Source organism: Salmo trutta, chromosome 17 (genome assembly GCF_901001165.1).
Source record: "Salmo trutta chromosome 17, fSalTru1.1, whole genome shotgun sequence".
NCBI lineage: Eukaryota > Metazoa > Chordata > Actinopteri > Salmoniformes > Salmonidae > Salmo > Salmo trutta.
Genome location: NC_042973.1, coordinates 26604731 through 26622577, shown reverse-complemented (window position 1 = coordinate 26622577; position 17847 = coordinate 26604731). Strand labels below are relative to the sequence as shown.

The 17847-nt window shown below is 41.3% G+C and overlaps 1 protein-coding gene and 1 long non-coding RNA gene across 2 annotated transcripts in view; one reads left to right on the top strand and one right to left on the bottom strand.

Annotated features, from left to right (window-relative positions):
• The window catches only part of LOC115151955 (partitioning defective 6 homolog alpha), a 36005-nt gene extending 27473 nt beyond the window's left edge, over positions 1 to 8532 (bottom strand). The window contains exon 1 of the mRNA XM_029696336.1: positions 7933 to 8532. Coding sequence (XP_029552196.1) covers positions 7933 to 8028 — 96 coding nt within the window. The 5' untranslated portion in view covers positions 8029 to 8532. The remainder of the gene's footprint in view (positions 1 to 7932) is intronic.
• LOC115151956 (uncharacterized) lies at positions 7616 to 12251 on the top strand. The gene is made up of 2 exons (XR_003867395.1): positions 7616 to 7781; positions 9727 to 12251. It is a non-coding gene; the product is annotated as an uncharacterized LOC115151956 (long non-coding RNA).
• The last annotated feature ends 5596 nt before the right edge of the window (positions 12252 to 17847 follow it).

Genomic DNA, 17847 nt, shown 5'->3' with positions numbered 1-17847 from the left:
CAGGGAGACAGATAGAAAACAGATTGGCAGACAGACAGATAGAGAGAGGATGGGAAAACAGGGCCAGACAGTCTGGAGTGGACTGAAGAGTACTGGATGGTGCACCACCAGTTTAAGTCCATTGGGTGTTTTCATAATAGCATGATTGACTTGTTTGTATGTCCAACCGTATTTACAGACAAACAAATAATGACTACTTTATGAGTGATTGTAGGTCCTCACAGAAAATGAGTGATCCAGGCCCTAATCACCTTTTCCTCTCACCATTCTACCTCTGCTGGGGTTTCCTATTGAAGAAGAAGAATATATTGCGTGCTTTACTGGACAGAAAGGGTGACTGATTATGCCATTTCCACCCATTCACCTATAACACAGCTTCTGAGCTTCAGTCAATTTCACAAAGATCAGAACAGGGTTGCAGGGGAAATCACCATATTTATAATGACCATCAGAGATACAATGCACACTCTCATCTCAACTCTCAACACATCATCTCTGTTTGCTCTTTATCGCCCCTCCTCTGATGGTGGTATCTATGGGGACATGGAGTTCTCATTTTGTAACAATATCAAGGAATGCACTCTGGAGAACGAAGTCAAACATTATAGCTTCAATTCCTTAGTTCTCTTCATACCTTAATGAGCCATTTGGGTGGATACAGTAAACTACGTATGGGCAGGACAGCTTCTATCAATTATGATTAAATCAACTCTGCCTAAATATCACCTTCATACCAAGTAGTCAAGTGAAAGAGTATTTGAGTGTGAGAATATAGAAGGTGACGGTAAATGTGTAAGAAAACAAATCAATGAGTGAGTGAGTGCTGGACAAGTTAGTGTAGAAGATTCTACTGTATTCCCAACCATCCTGGGGCTCCAATGTGCAAAACATCTTTGCTGAGTCAAGAAAGTCCGTACTAGTTCGCCAAAGCCAGCCCTCTGGAGAACAGTGTAAAAGGCTGTAGAACAGGGCAGCTAACGATGGGCCTATTTGTCTTCAAACCATTTTAACATGCAGTGCTGCAGCTGAGGCACATAATTGAAATACTAACAGAATTAGAAAGAATCCACTGTCAACAAGTTGTTAAAAATCACTGCTGAGGAGAGACAGAGAGACAGACAGTGAGGCAGTTGTACATTACACTGCAGAGATATTGCCTGTATAGATTTCCCTATTAGAGTTTAACACCACAATCAGTAGCATATTGTTTGAATTTGATAAACACACATGAACTGTGCATTCAGACTAGAGGTCAACCGATTATGATTTTTCCGCGCCGATACTGATACCGATTATTGGCGGGCCAAAAACCCACTACCGATTAAATCGGCCGATTATTATTTATATTTGTAATAATGACAATTACAACAATACTGAATTAACACTTATTTGAACTTAATATAATATATCAATAAAATCTATTTAGTTTCAAATTATGAAACGTTCAATTTGGTTTAAATAATGCAAAAACAAAGTGTTGGAGAAGAAAGTAAAAGTGCAATATGTGCCATGTAAAAAAGCTAAGGTTTAAGTTCCTTGCTCAGAACATATGAAAGCTGGTGGTTCCTTTTAACGTGAGTCTTCAATATTCCCAGGTAAGAAGTTTTAGGTTGTAGTTATTATAGGACTATTTCTCTCTATACCATTTGTATTTAATATACCTTTGACTATTGGATGTTGTAATAGGTACTTTAGTATTGCCAGCCTAATCTCGGGAGTTGATAGGCATGAAGTCATAAACAGTGCAATGCTTGAAGCACAGCGAAGAGCTGCTGGCAAATGCAGGAAAGTGCTGTTTGAATGAATGCTTACAAGCCTGCTGCTGCCTACCACCGCTCAGTCAGACTGCTCTATCAAATTATATACTTAATTATAATATAATAACACACAGAAATACGAGCCTTAGGTCATCAATATGGTCAAAAAAAATTCGAAAACAAAACATTTATTCTTTCAGTGAAATACGGAACCGTTCCGTATTCTATCTAACGGGTGGCATCCCTAAGTCTAAATATTCCTGTTACATTGCACAACCATCAATGTTATGTCATAATTACGTAAAATTCTGGCAAATTAATTACGGTCTTTGTTCGGAAGACATGTTCTTCACACAGTTCGCAATGAGCCAGGCCCAAACTGCTGCATATACCCTGACTCTGCTTGCACAGAACGCAAGAGAAGTGACACAATTTCATTTCATTTCATTTTAGCAGGCAATATTAACTAAATATGCAGGTTTAAAAATATATACTTGTGTATTGATTTTAAGAAAGGCATTGATGTTTATGGTTATGTACATTGGTGCAACGACAGTGCTTTTTTCGCGAATGTGCTTGTTAAATCATCACCCGTTTGGCGAAGTAGGCTGTGATTTGATGATAAATTAACAGGCACCGCATCGATTATACGCAACGCAGAACAAGCTAGTTAAACTAGTAATATCATCAACCATGTGTAGTTAACTAGTGATTATGTTAAGATTGATTGTTTTTTTATAAGATAAGTTTAATGCTAGCTAGCACCTTACCTTGGCTCCTTGCTGCACTCGCAAAACAGGTAGTCAGCCTGCCACGCATTCTCCTCGTGGAGTGCAATGCAATCGGCCATAATCGGTGTCCAAAAATGCCGATTACGGATTGTTACGAAAACTTGAAATCGGACCTAATTACTCTACCATTCCGATTAATTGGTCGACCTCTAATTCAGACCATATTAGATTGTTAAAGGTCCAATGCAGCTATTTTTATCTCAATATCAAATCATTTCCGGGTAACAATTAAGTACCTTACTGTGATTTTAATTGAAAACAATGGTCAAAAATAAACAAAAATAGCTTCTTAGTGAAGAGCAATTTCTCAAGCAAGAATTTTGATAGGACTGTCTTCGTGTGGTCTGAGTGGGGAGGGCGAGGAGAAAACTAGCCGTTTTGGGCAGAGAGGTTTGGAACTCTCTTTCTTATTAGTCTATTAACTAATTTACCAGGTAGGCCAAAACTCCATCCCACCAGAACAAGCTGAAATTTCAGGCGGTCTTTTCAAACAGCTCTTACACTAAAAGGGAATTATCATAATTTTCACAATTTCACAGTATTATTCCAGCTTATAGTGTGGAAATATACATAACACACAGGTAAATCATGTTTTTAACCGCACTGGGCCTTTAAAGATTTTGACATCAAATCAAATGTTATTTGTCATATGCACCGAATACAACAGGTGGAGAGTGAAATGCTTACTTACAAGCCTTTAACCAACAATGTAGTTTTAAGAAAGATAAGTAAAAAATGTTAATAAAATAACTAATAATTAAAGAGCAGCAGTAAAATAACAGTAGCGAGGCTATAGACAGGGGGTACTGGTACAGAGTCAACGTGTGGGGGCACAGGTTAGTCGAGGTAATTGAGGTAAAACGTACATGTAGGTAGAGTTAAAGTGACTATAAATAGATAATAAACAGAGACTAGCAGCAGTGTAAAAGGGGAGGGGGACAATGCAAAAAGTCAGGGTAGCCATTTGATTAGCTGTTCAGGAGTCTTATGGCTTGGGGGTAGAAGCTTTTAAGAAGCCTTTTGGACCTAGACTTGGTGCTCCGATACCGCTTGCCGTGCAGTAGCAGAGAGAACAGTCTATAACTAGGGTGGCTGGGGTCTTTGACAATTTTTAGGGCCTTCCTCTGACACCTCCTAGTATAGACGTCCTGGATGGCAGGAAGCTTGGCCCCAGTGATGTACAGGGCCGTACGCACTACCCTCGGTACTGCCTTGCGGTCGGAGGCCGAGCAGTTGCCATACCAGGCAGTGATACAACCAGTCAGGATGCTCTCGATGGTGCAGCTGTATAACCTTTTGAGGATCTGAGGACCCATGCCAAATCTTTTCAGTCTCCTGAGGGGGAATAGGCTTTGTCGTGCCCTCTTCATGACTCTCTTGGTGTGTTTGGACCATGATAGTTTGTTGGTGATGTGGACACCAAGGAACTTGAAGCTCTCAACCTGCTCCACTACAGCCCCGTCGATGAGAAAGGGGGCGTGCTCGGTCCTCCTTTTCCTGTAGTCCACAATCATCTCCTTTGTCGGTGATCATCGGCAAACTTAATGATGGTGTTGGAGTCGTGCCTGGCCAAGTAGTCATGAGTGAACAGGGAGTACAGGAGGGGACTGAGCACGCACCCCTGAGGGGCCCCTGTGTTGAGAATCAGCATGACGGATGTGTTGTTACCTACCCTTACCACCTGGGGCGGCCCGTCAGGAAGTCCAGGATTCAGTTGCAGAGGGAGGTGTTTAGTCCCAGGGTTCTTAGCTTAGTGATGAGCTTAGAGGGCACTATGGTATTGACTGCTGAGCTGTAGTCAATGAATAGCATTCTCACATAGGTGTTCCTTTTGTCCAGGTGGGAAAGGGCAGTGTGAAGTGCAATAGAGATTGCATCATCTGTGGGGCGGTATGCAAATTTGGGTGGGTCTAGGGTGTCTGGGATAATGGTGTTGATGTGAGCCATGACTAGCCTTTCAAAGCACTTCATGGCTACAGACATGAGGGCTACGGGTCGGTAGTCATTTAGGCAGGTTACCTTAGTGTTCTTGGGCACAAGGTCTTACTCACATCGGCTATGGAGAGCGTAATCACACAGTCATCCAGAACAGCTGATGCTCTCATGCATGCTTCAGTGTTGCTGAACGAGCATAGAAGTCATTTAGCTTGTCTGGTAGGCTCTTGTCACTGGGCAGCTCTCGGCTGTGCTTCCCTTTGTAGTCTGTAATAGTTTGCAAGCCCTGCCACATCCGACGAGCGTCGGTGCCGATGTAGTATGATTCAAACTTAGTCCTGTATTGACACTTTGCCTGTTTGATCGTTCGTCAGATGGCATAGCGGGATTTCTTATAAGCTTCCGGGTTAGAGCCACTCCTTGAAAGTGGCAGCTCTACCCTTTAGCACAGTGTGGATGTTGCCTGTAATCCATGGCTTCTGGTTGGGGTATGTACGTACCGTCACTGTGGGGACGACATCACAGTGGCTCCCTGTGGCTCAGTTGGTAGAGCATGGTGTTTGCAATGCCAGCATGGTATGTGCAACGCCAGGGTTGTGGGTTCGATTCCCACGGGGGGCCAGTACAAACAAAAAAACCTGCATTAAATGAAATGTATGCATTCACTACTGTAAGTTGCTCTGGATAAGAGCGTCTGCTAAAATGTAAAATGTCATTGATGCACTTATTGATGAAGCCAATGACTGATGTGGTGTACTCCTCAATGCCATCAGAAGAATCCCGGAACATATTCCAGTCTGTGCTAGCAAAACAGTCCTGTAGCTTAGCATCTGCTTCATTTGACCACTTCTTTATTGGCCGAGTCACTGGTGCTTCCTGCTTTAGTTTTTGCTTGTAAGCAGGAATCAGGAGGATAGAATTATGGTCAAATTTGCCAAATGGAGGGTTAGGGAGAGCTTTGTACGTGTCTCTGTGTGTGAAGTAAAGGTGGTCTAGAGTTTTTTTCCCTCTGGTTGCACATTTAACATGCTGGTAAAAATGAGGTAAAACGGATTTAAGTAACCATGCATTAAAGTCCCCGGCCACTAGGAGCACCGCCTCTGGATGAGCGTTTTCCTGTTTGCTTATGGCCGGATACAGCTCATTGAGTGCGGTCTTAGTGCCAGCATCGGTTTGTGATGGTAAATAGACAGCTACGAAGAATTTAGATGAAAACTCTCTTGGTAAATAGTGTGGTCTACAGCTTATCATGAGATACTCTACCTCAGGTGAGCAAAACCTCGAGACTTCCTTAATATTAGATTTCGTGCACCAGCTGTTGTTTAAAAATATACACAGACCGCCACCCCTTGTCTTACCAGAGACGGCTGTTCTATCTTGCTGATGCAGGGTAAAACACCGCCAGCTGTATGTTATTCATGTCGTCGTCCAGCCACGACTCGGTGAAACATAAGATATTAGTTTTTAATGTCCTGTTGGTAGGATATACGTGATCGTAGTTCTTCTATGTTGTTATCCATTGATTGTACGTTGGCTAATAGGACTGATGGTAAAGGCAGATTACCCACTCGCCGTTGGATCCTTACAAGGCACCCCAACCTATGTCCCCGATATCTCCGTCTCTTTCTCCTGCGAATTACGGGAATGAGGGCCTTGTCGGGTGTCTAAAGTAAATCCTTTGCGTCCGACTCGTTAAATAAAAAAATCTTCTTCCAGTACGAGGTGAGTAATAGCTGTCCTGATATCTAAAAGTAATTTTCGGTCATAAGAGACAGTGGCAGAAACATTATGTACAAAATAAGTTACAAATAACACGAAAAAATACACACAATAGCACAATTGGTTAGGAGACCGTAAAACAGCAGCCATCTCCACCGCCGCCATTGTATAGGATCTGAGTCGTGAACAACAATAGTGAACAACAATAGTAAAATTGAAAAAGTGATTATCAGAGGTATTAACCCTATTTTTTTTAACATAAACTCAGTTACCAATTTTGCTTTGTCTAAGAAAGAAGTGCATGGAGGCATGAGGTTTTACTTTTCACACTAGCTCATTCTTGTCTTGAAATGAAAACATGCAGTCTAAAGGAAAACTACAACCACTATTGAATTTGAACTCTTGTGACAGCTATAATTAGATATTATTTCGCAACAACTTTATTCCTATTGAATTCCTAACTCTTTGAGTACTCTTTATCTTCGGGGGATCCATGGAGCCATTGCAAGTTGTACATTTGCAAAAACATGTGTTGCCAGGACAGACAGTGTGTGAAAGAAGTATTGTCCTCACTAATATTTTTATAATAAAGGACACCTTAACCAATATGTCAGAGTATAATTGACAGAAGGTCAATTGGTTTTAAGGTGATACACTGATGAAGATGAGAATGATAAATGATAATAAATATATAATTTATTATCTTCAATGTTTTTTTTACAGTTAGGCTATGGTATTGTATTGGCTACTATGGCCTATGGTCTATTCAATTATGGGCAATTCATAAACATTGGGGTTCCCGAGTGGCGCAGCGGTCTAAGGCACTGCATCTCAGTGCTAGAGGCATCATTACAGACCCTGGTTCGGTTCCAGGCTGTATCATAACCGGCTGTGATTGGGAGTCCCATAGGGCAGAGTCATTGTAAATACGAATTTGTTCTTAACTGACTTGCCTAGTTAAATAAAGATTAAATAATTTAAGCCATATGGTTTGTAGGTTTCATGCATAGCCTAATTAACTAGCCAGGCCCTATATTCTAATTAACCACGTACAGTTACCTCCATTCTGCACCATAGCAGTGCGCTACAATGCATAACAGAAATGGCAACTGACAGTGCGCTTTCAGAGCAGAGAGCGACTATGCGAACTGTCATAGCCTCCTAGCCTGTTACACATGGATAGCATGCGAACTGTCATGGATAGGGATTCTTTCCACTAGTTACCGAAGCCACAAAGTAAAAATTCTCTATATCGTAAAAATGTATGAAAACAAAAATTATCTTTTTAGTCTTCATTTAAGTTTAGGATTAGGTATACGATTAGGTATAATATTGTCAGTGTGGTTAATGTTAATGTTAGGGTTATGTTTAAAATCTGATTTTAAGTAGATACATATTAGAAATAGGCGGGGTTTAGGACTTTGTGACTGTGGTAACTAATGACGACCCCATGGATAGAGATAGACACGCTCGCGGCCGGAACGTCGTGGTGACAAACATAAATCAAGGACACGAACATCAGTGTTTCGCGCTCGGATATGATTCGTTTAGGGGGGATTCAAGAGCGCCGTTGTGACAGGTAGTGCAATGCGGACAATCCCATTTATAGGCTACATCTTAATTTTGTTAGCCCTGTGATACGGTAGCCTACCAACCAATAAACCGCGGTCTACCGGTTCGTTCCACGGTAACCGCATTATGAATGTGAAATGAATTAGCCATCCACTTACTTTGCTTTTGACCTCGACCACATTGTTCGTGTTTTTCAATGGGGTCCTCTGATGCCTTGACATGTTTGCGCGTTGAACCCCGGCGGATTGAACCATCCACAGGCTTTCCTTGAAACAGGTTTGAGTAGATAGTCAGTCACTTCGTTGTAAACTAATTTGCTCGCAGCAACATGGGGCTAGATAGACGCACAGGTACAGCCCTTAAACAGTCCTGGCGCTGTAACAGGAATCAGATCTGTATCTGTTCTCCTCACGATGGGCAGAGCTACACCACTGCCTCAATAACAATGACGTCAGCTAGACACGCCGCTTGAAGGCGGGGATGGGGTCGTGCGTGGTGTCAGATGAAATGTTTCAGTTGGTGTTGCCCTGGAGACCAGGAAGCATAGAGCAGGTGAGACGAGGCCAAAGATGGAGGATAAATGAAGATAGTCAGCGAAGCGAGAGGATTTACTCGGCCCAAAATCTGTCCTTGTATGGTCTATGAGAGTGTGAAGTTACGTTAAGCTTATTTAATCGAATATAAGTTTCTTAATGTTTAGGCTGTTACAAATAAATGTACGTATAAAAATGGATGCACGTGGTATTCCGGCAACTTTAAGAAAAACAACATATACTGCTTTCAAGTAGGATTTATGGTATTTTGCCTGTGGAAAAAATGGCAATGTTTATATGACCCTACAAACAGGCCCATTTCTACCACATTCTTGCCTGCATACACATTTTATGTGCATGCATGCTGAGGAAAAGTGTTGGTAGTGGTGTGCAGATGTGGGTGGGCATCTATTTTAATCAATCAATTGAGAATATACCCCATCAATAAGTAATCCATTATTCATTTCTTGAGGCAGGTAATACAATTGTTCAAAATAATAGAATAGCATACTTTTGGTTTAATCAGGCCTATGTTATGGGCTGGCAGGCATGACTGTACCATCCAAATGAAATCAATAGTTTGTTATTTTGTTCATTAACAAGACACACTCCAAAAATCTCTGAAACTCGAAACACTTATCTCCCTCACTAGCTTTAAGCACCAGCTGTCAGAGCAGCTCACAGATCACTGCACCTGTACATAGCCCATCTATAATTTAGCCCAAACAACTACTTCTTCCCCTACTGTATTTATTTATTTATTTTGCTCCTTTGCACCCCATTATTTCTATTTCTACTTTGCACTTTATTCCACTACAAATCTACCATTCCAGTGTTTTACTTGCTATATTGTATTTACTTTGCCACCATAGCCTTTTTTGCCTTTACCTCCCTTATCTCACCTCATTTGCTCACATTGTGTATATAGACTTATTTTTATACTGTATTATTGACTAAGTTTGTTTTACTCCATGTGTAACTCTGTGTTGTTGTATGTGTCGAACTGCTTTGCTTTATCTTGGCCAGGTCGCAATTGTAAATGAGAACTTTTGCCTACCTGGTTAAATAAAGGTGAAATAAAAAAATAAAAAATCTACCCGATCACAGTCAACACACATATTTTATAAAAAAGTGATATTTTGAAACAGAACCCAATCCACTTTGTTAGGGAGCATGAATAGGGTCTTACCTTCATGACCTTGTGTAATCAGTATCACGCTGTATCTCTGACGAAAGAACATGGTTTTGGTATGGCATGGACCCTACTAAGTTATGTAAATGCCTCAAAAGCTTTCCAGATTAGGATACTAAGGATTAGATTGTTCATTTTGTTTTGTTAAATTCACCAATGAGATGTTTGTGACCTAACCTTCTCTGTTTCACCCCTGTATTTTGTACCATCTTTCTCTTCATTCACAGTTCAACCTGTTCAGACTGGGACAATGACAACATCCTGACTAACAGCTAAAAACCTGACCAGATCTCTAGAAGCAAATGTATTTAGTGTGGAGCTCCCTCCCGGGGCCCCACAGTGTCTCAGATGATGGAGAGAGCTGGAATGCAGGAATGTGGAGAGATAATCCTGCAACCTCAGTGGATACTGCTCAACGCCTGCCAGTGCTTTCATCTTCACACCGCTGCCAAGGGGGACAAGCAATTTCCTGAGCTCTTCTCAGAGGAAGGTTCCTGTAAATGCATGTTCCATGTCAGCACGCAGGTATCCAAGGAGCCTACCCACATGAACACAAATATATTTAATATGGTTAATTCTGCTAATAAACAGATTCAGCTCATAAAACTCCTCCATCACCCAGGAGGAAAGGGTGCATGTCAAAGAAACCCTATACGTTTGCAGTTTCACCTCTGTAGCCACACCCTTGAGAGAGTCACAGGACAACTTCCATCAGAATTTCCACTAGTTGTTGCCTAAGAATGTAAGCTACTGTATGTGAGTCAGCCATGTCAGGTTTCTGAGCAGTAATGTTGATAAGATATATAATGCTCCCACCCCTGACTCCCTGTCCTTCTGGCGACTGCCCTGGAAAAACATTCTCATCTATCAGGAATGTAATTCACTCTATAGTGACTGAAAATACTACTAAGACAAGGTTTTCTCTGTGAAATATTAAATTAACTGGTATCCTGAAATGCAATATTCTTCTAAAACAAAGTGATGTATTTGTCTGACGTCTCTAATTTGGGGAAACTACAGTAAACTACTGGGCAAATGTTAGAGAGTTTCGAGTAGCATATGTCTATCAGAAGCACAAGCACGGAAATCGAAAGCCCTGTGATAGCTCATAGATGGACAGGTACAGGTGATGACGTTCAAGTGATGGTTCCTCTTTGAGATGCCTCTATTCATATCCTGCTACCAAATAGACAATGGGGGGCGGTTTTCAGTCTCATGTTTGTTATTCCTGTTGCTGTATTCAATAGCTGCAACTCGCCCACTGTTGTGGTACTACCTTTCCACAGCCACCTCTCTGGTTATTCACCTTTTCATGTCCTCTTCGAAGATAACATTTATAAATTAGATGAATTTACTTAATTGTGAACAGTTGTCTCCTCCACACCTTTTCTCTGCTAAGATTTTATAGGGAAAGGATTATGCTGTACCTTTACTGTAACTTATCTGAGCATACTATCACCACCACCACCACTACCTGAGCAATAATACATATTCAAACTTGTGCCAATAGTACTGAAGACTTGCTTGGGTTAAAGAATTTAAGAGAGACACCAATGATAGTGCAGCAGAGCAAGCAGCAGATGTTTAAATGATTCATGAGATAGAACTGGTGGCCTTTTTTTCATTGAATGAAAGGGTCTGTACATAGGCAAGCCATCCCCCAGTAAACACAACACAGTGTACCCAAGGTGGATGATGCAGGTGGAACCTGTGCAGTGCTCTAAATTTTGAAGAAAGTTGTGTGGAATGCTGTAGAAGATTCCTGGGATGGTTGAGTAATGTTGTCAGACCAGCCTGTCTGCTCTGGGCCCTGCATACCCTTAGCTCTATGACTCCCACACCTCAGCAGGTTACCAGGCCCGACCCACTGGCTCAGAGCAGCCTGGCTACCTACCCAGCATTCCTCTGGCTTTAGTCAAAGGAATCCGGCATGGTGCAGGGCAAGTTGCTGTAGAAGTCCCACACGTCTTACTGAAGGATTCAAACATTTTTGAGTCAAGCATCAAAACAAAAAGAGACTTTAACTCTGTGAGGAATGTTTCACTGTGATGGGGGACTAATATACTTTGAAGGAGACACTAGTGCAGAGACAGTAGTGAGAGAGAACCACTCATGGTTGGCCTACAATCAGCCATGTGCATTCATAGCCCTAAGGAGAAATACGAGCTTGTACACATTCTTATGTGTTTTGTCTGGTTGAAATGCCAAGCATGCCACATCATATATAAGCTTGTTTCGCTGTTTGTGTCCCTTGAAGATAAAAAGTAGTTAGCTTATTTGAATGCGTGTTTTATTTATTTACTCATCCATCAATCCATAACTTTTCAATGGGATTAATCATGACTGTGAGGATTCAAGATTGATTGACATAAATATATTGAAATTTGAGTACTGTAACAGGAATGTGAAAGGTAACCGTGTTCACCTGACTGAAACGCATGCTCTTTATTCTCCAGTTGAGAGGAGATACTGTTTGTGTGTGTTCGCGCACGCATAGTGTATTCGTTTTTACGATGGCCTTGTTGTGTTTCAATGAAGTCGTGAAAGTTCCTTATCTGATATCAGCACATACCATGCCTTTCAGAGAGACGGAGAGATTGTGAAAGGAAAAAGCATCCATTTATGTCTTGTAGATATCATTGGTCTGTCTTCTCACCAATTCTATTCATCAGTTGTCATGCTTCCCATAGTTCTGCTATTTTTAATGTCCCAAAGCCACTGGTCAAAATAAATGCAAAAACAGATCCATTTATGTATGTCTCTATGTTAATTTTATTACCAGGTGATTGAAGATCAAAATAGTCCATCACATTTCCTATCCACCCCATATCCAATGTGTTTTGGGGAATTTTCTGTTGCAAGTGGTCTTACAGCATACCATTGCTCTGAACTATGGGTCACTCATGCCACCTTGTGGACATAATGCATTATCTCCCTTTGGTGAAGTATTTTTGAATTATTTCACAACTAGGGTCTTCTGTGTGGTCCACTGCTTAAATTGTCCATGTATTTTGTCTTATACTGGTCTTGCCATGAACAATGTACTGCCCAATTCAGCTACAGATGGCACAACAAAGCATTAGGAAAATGCTAGTCTATATGTTTGCTGAATAGTGAGTAGGCAGGCCAGCCATTGTTGGGGAAAAGGGTTGGTTCTAAGGTGCAGCCCAGGAATAGTAAACATTAACATAGGTAAGGATGCATGAACTAAAGAGAGCATGAACTATGAATACTGTACTCCTTCACGCATACATTATCCATATGTGATCTCTCGATCCCATCTCCCAAGTCAGTGAGTCAAGTGTTGGATGACAGTTCATTTATTGCCAAGCTGCAATGATGGGACACAGTATAGATGAATGTTCAGTCTTTAAAGGGTTATTAACAGCACTTCCATAACAATTCTCCTTATAGTTGCTGTTTAATATACTAACAAATGTTAGTATATTAAATGTCTATAAAAGTTATAGTGATTGTAATAGTGGATTAAACTATTTCTAGTAATTCCTAATTTACTATAATAAAAACAAATACATAATTTTCAAATGTTCTCATGTGTACAACAGAATAAACTACAATCATCCATTTTAGTATACAAAATATATCAAATGAACCTGAAAAGTGACTTAATGTAACACTCTTGTGATGAAGAAATAGAATGCACACACAATACTTTCTGGGCTAACAACCATGCTAACAGGCACAGCTAACAAGCTAGCTGGTGCTCATGAGCTTATAAAAACATACTTCGTACAATCGTCAACAAAATATTACCTGCAATGATGGGAGACAGTATATTGATGAATGTTCAGTCATCAAAGGGATATTAACAGCACTCCTAAAGAAGATGCATTTGAGTTACAACGGGGCAAACTTACCTAGCATAAAACCTACATGGGAGAGATTCAATTTTTATGACCTAATGACAACTTTATGACAGTTTCTATCCCTGGGTCATTCAACTTTCAAGTCACCCACAACAATTATCCATAGACCTACTGTGGATTACCCAGAATTTGTTGTTGTTCTTCTTCAATTAGGTTTTATGGCGGTTGGCATCCAATATGTTGCATTACCGCCACCAACTGGACTGGTGTATAAATCCATTATACTTTGTGACATTAAAAACCCACCACCCTATTCCACTAAATTAACCAACGGCCTAGGAGGACGGGTCAGCACGCCCTATAACTCTTCTGGTACAGTCAAGTCTGGTACACCCAAGTACTTCTCTGCAGCTGCCACCACAACATCTGTTTTCTGTGATTTACTTTCCATTCCTGTGGTATAGTTGATATCCATTGCTGTGAACGCTAAAAAGCTCATTGGCCGATCGCTCTGTGCTGGCACAGATCTTCTACTCACAGGAATCCTAAAACTGACTATCCTACCGATCCTTGACTTCGGCGATGTCATTTACAAAATAGCCTCCAACACTCTACTCATCAAACCGGATGTAGTCTATCACAGCACCATCCGTTTTGTCACAAAAGCCCCATATACTACACACCACTGCGACCTGTATGCTCTCGTTGGCTGGCCCTCACTACATATTCGTTGCCAAACCCACTGGCTCCAGATCATCTAAGTCTTTGCTAGGTAAAGTCCCGCCTTATGTCAGCTCACTGGTCACCATAGCAACACCCACCCATAGCACGCGCTCCAGCAGGTATATTTCACTGGTCATCCCCAAAGCCAACACTTCCTTTGGCTGCTTTTCCTTCCAGTTCTCTGCTGCCAATGACTGGAACGAATTGCAAAAATCACTGAAGCTGGAGACTTATATCTCCCTCTCTAACTCTTAAGGATCTCTACAGATCGGTGTCCCACCCTCGGGACGGTTGAGCTAATGTGCGCTAATGCGATTAGCATGAGGTTATAAGTAACAAGAACATTTCCCAGGAATTAGACATATCTGATATTGGCAGAAAGCTTAAATTCTTGTTAATCTAACTGCACTGTCCATTTTACAGTAGCTATTACAGTGAAAGAATAGCATGCTATTGTTTGAGACGAGTGCACAGTTATGAACTTGAACAGTTATTAATAAACCAATTAGGCACATTTGGGCAGTCTTGATACAACATTTTGAACAGAAATGCAATGGTTCATTGGATCAGTCTAAGACTTTACACATACACTGCTGCCATCTAGTGTCCAAAATCTAAATTGCGCCTGGGCTGGAATAATACATTATGGCCTTTTTCTTGCATTTCAAAGATAATGTTCAAAAGAAAAATACAAAAAAACAGTTTTTTCTTTGTATTATCTTTTACCAGATCTAATGTGCTATATTCTCTTACAGTAATTTCACATGTCCACAAACTTCAAAGTGTTTCGTTTCAAATGGTATCAAGAATATGCATATCCTTGCTTCAGGTCCTGAGCTACAGGCAGTTAGATTTGGGTATGTCATTTTAGGCGAAAATTGAAAAAAAGGGGCGGATCCTTATATGTGCCCAGTGTTAGTCTCTGGAGCTCTCTGCTACAGTACTCTCTGTAAACTGGCCTCAGATGCTGTGGACTACCTGAGCTCCATCCGGAGTAGAGGTCTACACGTTGTATTCGGCGCATGTGACAAATTTTTTTTATTTGATCTCTACACCCGGCAAGAGCTGGGCGGCAAGAGCTGGGCCGGGGGACTGGTGGACTCTGCCAGCAGACGGACTAGCTCCATACCGATTCCACGGTTAGACTCTGTCACCCCAATACGGCCTCTTATCCTAGCCGTTGTCCATCTGCCAAGTGAATTAACTTATCCCACACTGACACTGTCCTCATGACTATGTGTAACGGTTTAAATAAATTGTGTTGAATTCCTGCATAAAATGGGTAATACGCCACCTCCTGGCAGATTAGTGTGCTTACATTGTCTAAGGCACTCAGTGGTTAAGGTATGGAATTCTGGGTAGGAGCTGGTTGCAAACAGGTGTGGAATCGAGGTGACGCGGGAAGATACAACATGGATGATGGAAAAGTTAATTCATGAAGTCGAAATTATTATGAAATGGAGTTATGTCGGGATACCACCGTGCCGATAACAAAGCTGGGAGTAGAGCAATATTGAGACAGGGTAACGAAAATATGGATTTCAGAGGAGGAATGGATGAGGAAAAAGAGGAAGAAGAGGTTGAAGAGAATGAGGAAAGCAGAGGTTGAATTTGATGAAGATGGCGATAAAAAGGGAGATGGTGTGTCGAAGAAGACCGGGGTCAAGTACAAACAGAGCGAGATGTCCTGGAGGTGAAAAATGGAAGTGAATGAGGTTGATTTAAGTGAGGTGGAAGGTGTGGTGAGAAGCTCGGAACCCGAGTCTTGCATCGATGGACATAGTTATGATCAGTGGTGGGAAAAGTACCCAATTGTCATACTTGAGTAAAAGTAATGATACCTTAATAGAAAATTACTGAAGTAAAAGTGAAAGTCACCCAGTAAAATCCTACTTCAGTAATAGTCTAAAAGTATTTGATATTAAATATACTTAAGTATCAAAAGTAAATGTAATTACTAGAATATACTTAAGTATCAAAAGTAAAAATATAAATAATTTCAAATTCCTTATATTAAGCAAACAAGACTGCACCGTGTTCTTATTTTTAAAATGTACAGATAGCCAGACATGCTCCAACACTCAGACATAATTTACAAACAAAGCATCTGTTTAGTGAGTCCACCAGATCAGAGGCAGTAGGGATGACCAGGGATGTTCTCTTGATTTTATTTTATTTATTTATTTCACCTTTATTTAACCAGGTAGGCCAGTTGAGAACAAGTTCTCATTTATAACCGCGACCTAGCCAAGATAAAGCAAAGCATTGCGGCAAAAACAATAACACAGAGTTACACATAAACGTATAGTCAATAACACAATAGAAAAATGTATGTACAGTGTGAAAAAATGTAGAAGAGTAGATAGGTAAGGCAATAAATAGGCCATAGAGGTGAAATAATTACAATTTAGCATTAACACTGGAGTGATAAATGTGCAGATGATGATGTGCAAGCAGAGATACTGGGATACAAAAGAGCAAGAGGATAAATAACAATATGGGGATGAGGTAGTTGGGTGTGCTATTTACAGATTGGCTGTGTACAGGTACAGTGATTGGTAAGCTGCTCTGACAGCTGATGCTTAAATGTAATGGCAAAAAGTAGATTTCCACATAATTAGATATACCCAAAAGTAATTGCTATTCATGCGTAATTACATGATTCTGTCAAAACTTGGTATATTTGGAAAGAAGACATCTGGGAGATTATAAGGAAATAATCAGAAGATAGAGTTACATAGTTCAAAATACACAAGATCAAATACACACAACATAACCGTTTTTTTGTTTTTTTATTTTTTTATTTTGAAAGTCATCTTTTATTGACAAGCCATAAATTAATTAGGAAGATGCATGGTAATGGCCACTAGAGGAAGGAGAGTCTTTAGAGCGACAGAGAACCACAGCTAATTGTCCTTTATCCCCAGCAGACAGGCTGGCGGCTGATGGAGGCAGACGGGTGTGAGAACAGGGAAGGAGAGGGGGAAGGAAGGACACAAGGAGAGATGGCAAGAGGGCAACAGAGAACAGGCAGTCTTAGTGAAAGACAATTTGTCCACAATCATCTCCTTTGTTTTGTTGATGTTGAGTGTGAGGTTGTTTTCCTGACACCACACTCCGAGGGCCCTCACCTCCTCCCTGTAGGCCGTCTTGTCGTTGTTGGTAATCAAGCCTACCACTGTAGTGTAGTCTGCAAACTTGATGTTTGAGTTGTAGGCGTGCATGGCCACGCAGTCATGGGTGAACAGGGAGTACAGGAGAGGGCTGAGAATGCACCCTTGTGGGGCCCCAGTGTTGAGGATCAGCGGGGTGGAGATGTTGATTCCTACCCTCACCACCTGGGGGCGGCCCGTGAGAAGATCCAGGACCCAGTTGCACAGGGCGGGGTTGAGACCCAGGGTCTCGAGCTTAATGATGAGTTTGGAGGGTACTATGGTGTTAAATGCTGAGCTGTAGTCGATGAACAGCATTCTTACATAGGTATTCCTCTTGTCCAGATGTGTTAGGGCAGTGTGCAGTGTGATTGTAATTGCGTCGTCTGTGGACCTATTGGGGCTGTAAGCAAATTGGAGTGGGTCTAGGGTGTCAGGTAGGGTGGAGGTGATATGATCCTTGACTAGTCTCTCAAAGCACTTCATGATGACGGAAGTGAGTGCTACGGGACGATAGTCGTTTAGCTCAGTTACCTTAGCTTTCTTGGGAACAGGAACAATGGTGGCCCTCTTGAAGAATGTGGGAACAGCAGACTGGGATAGGGATTGATTGAATATGTCCAGCCAGCTGGTCTGCGCATGCTCT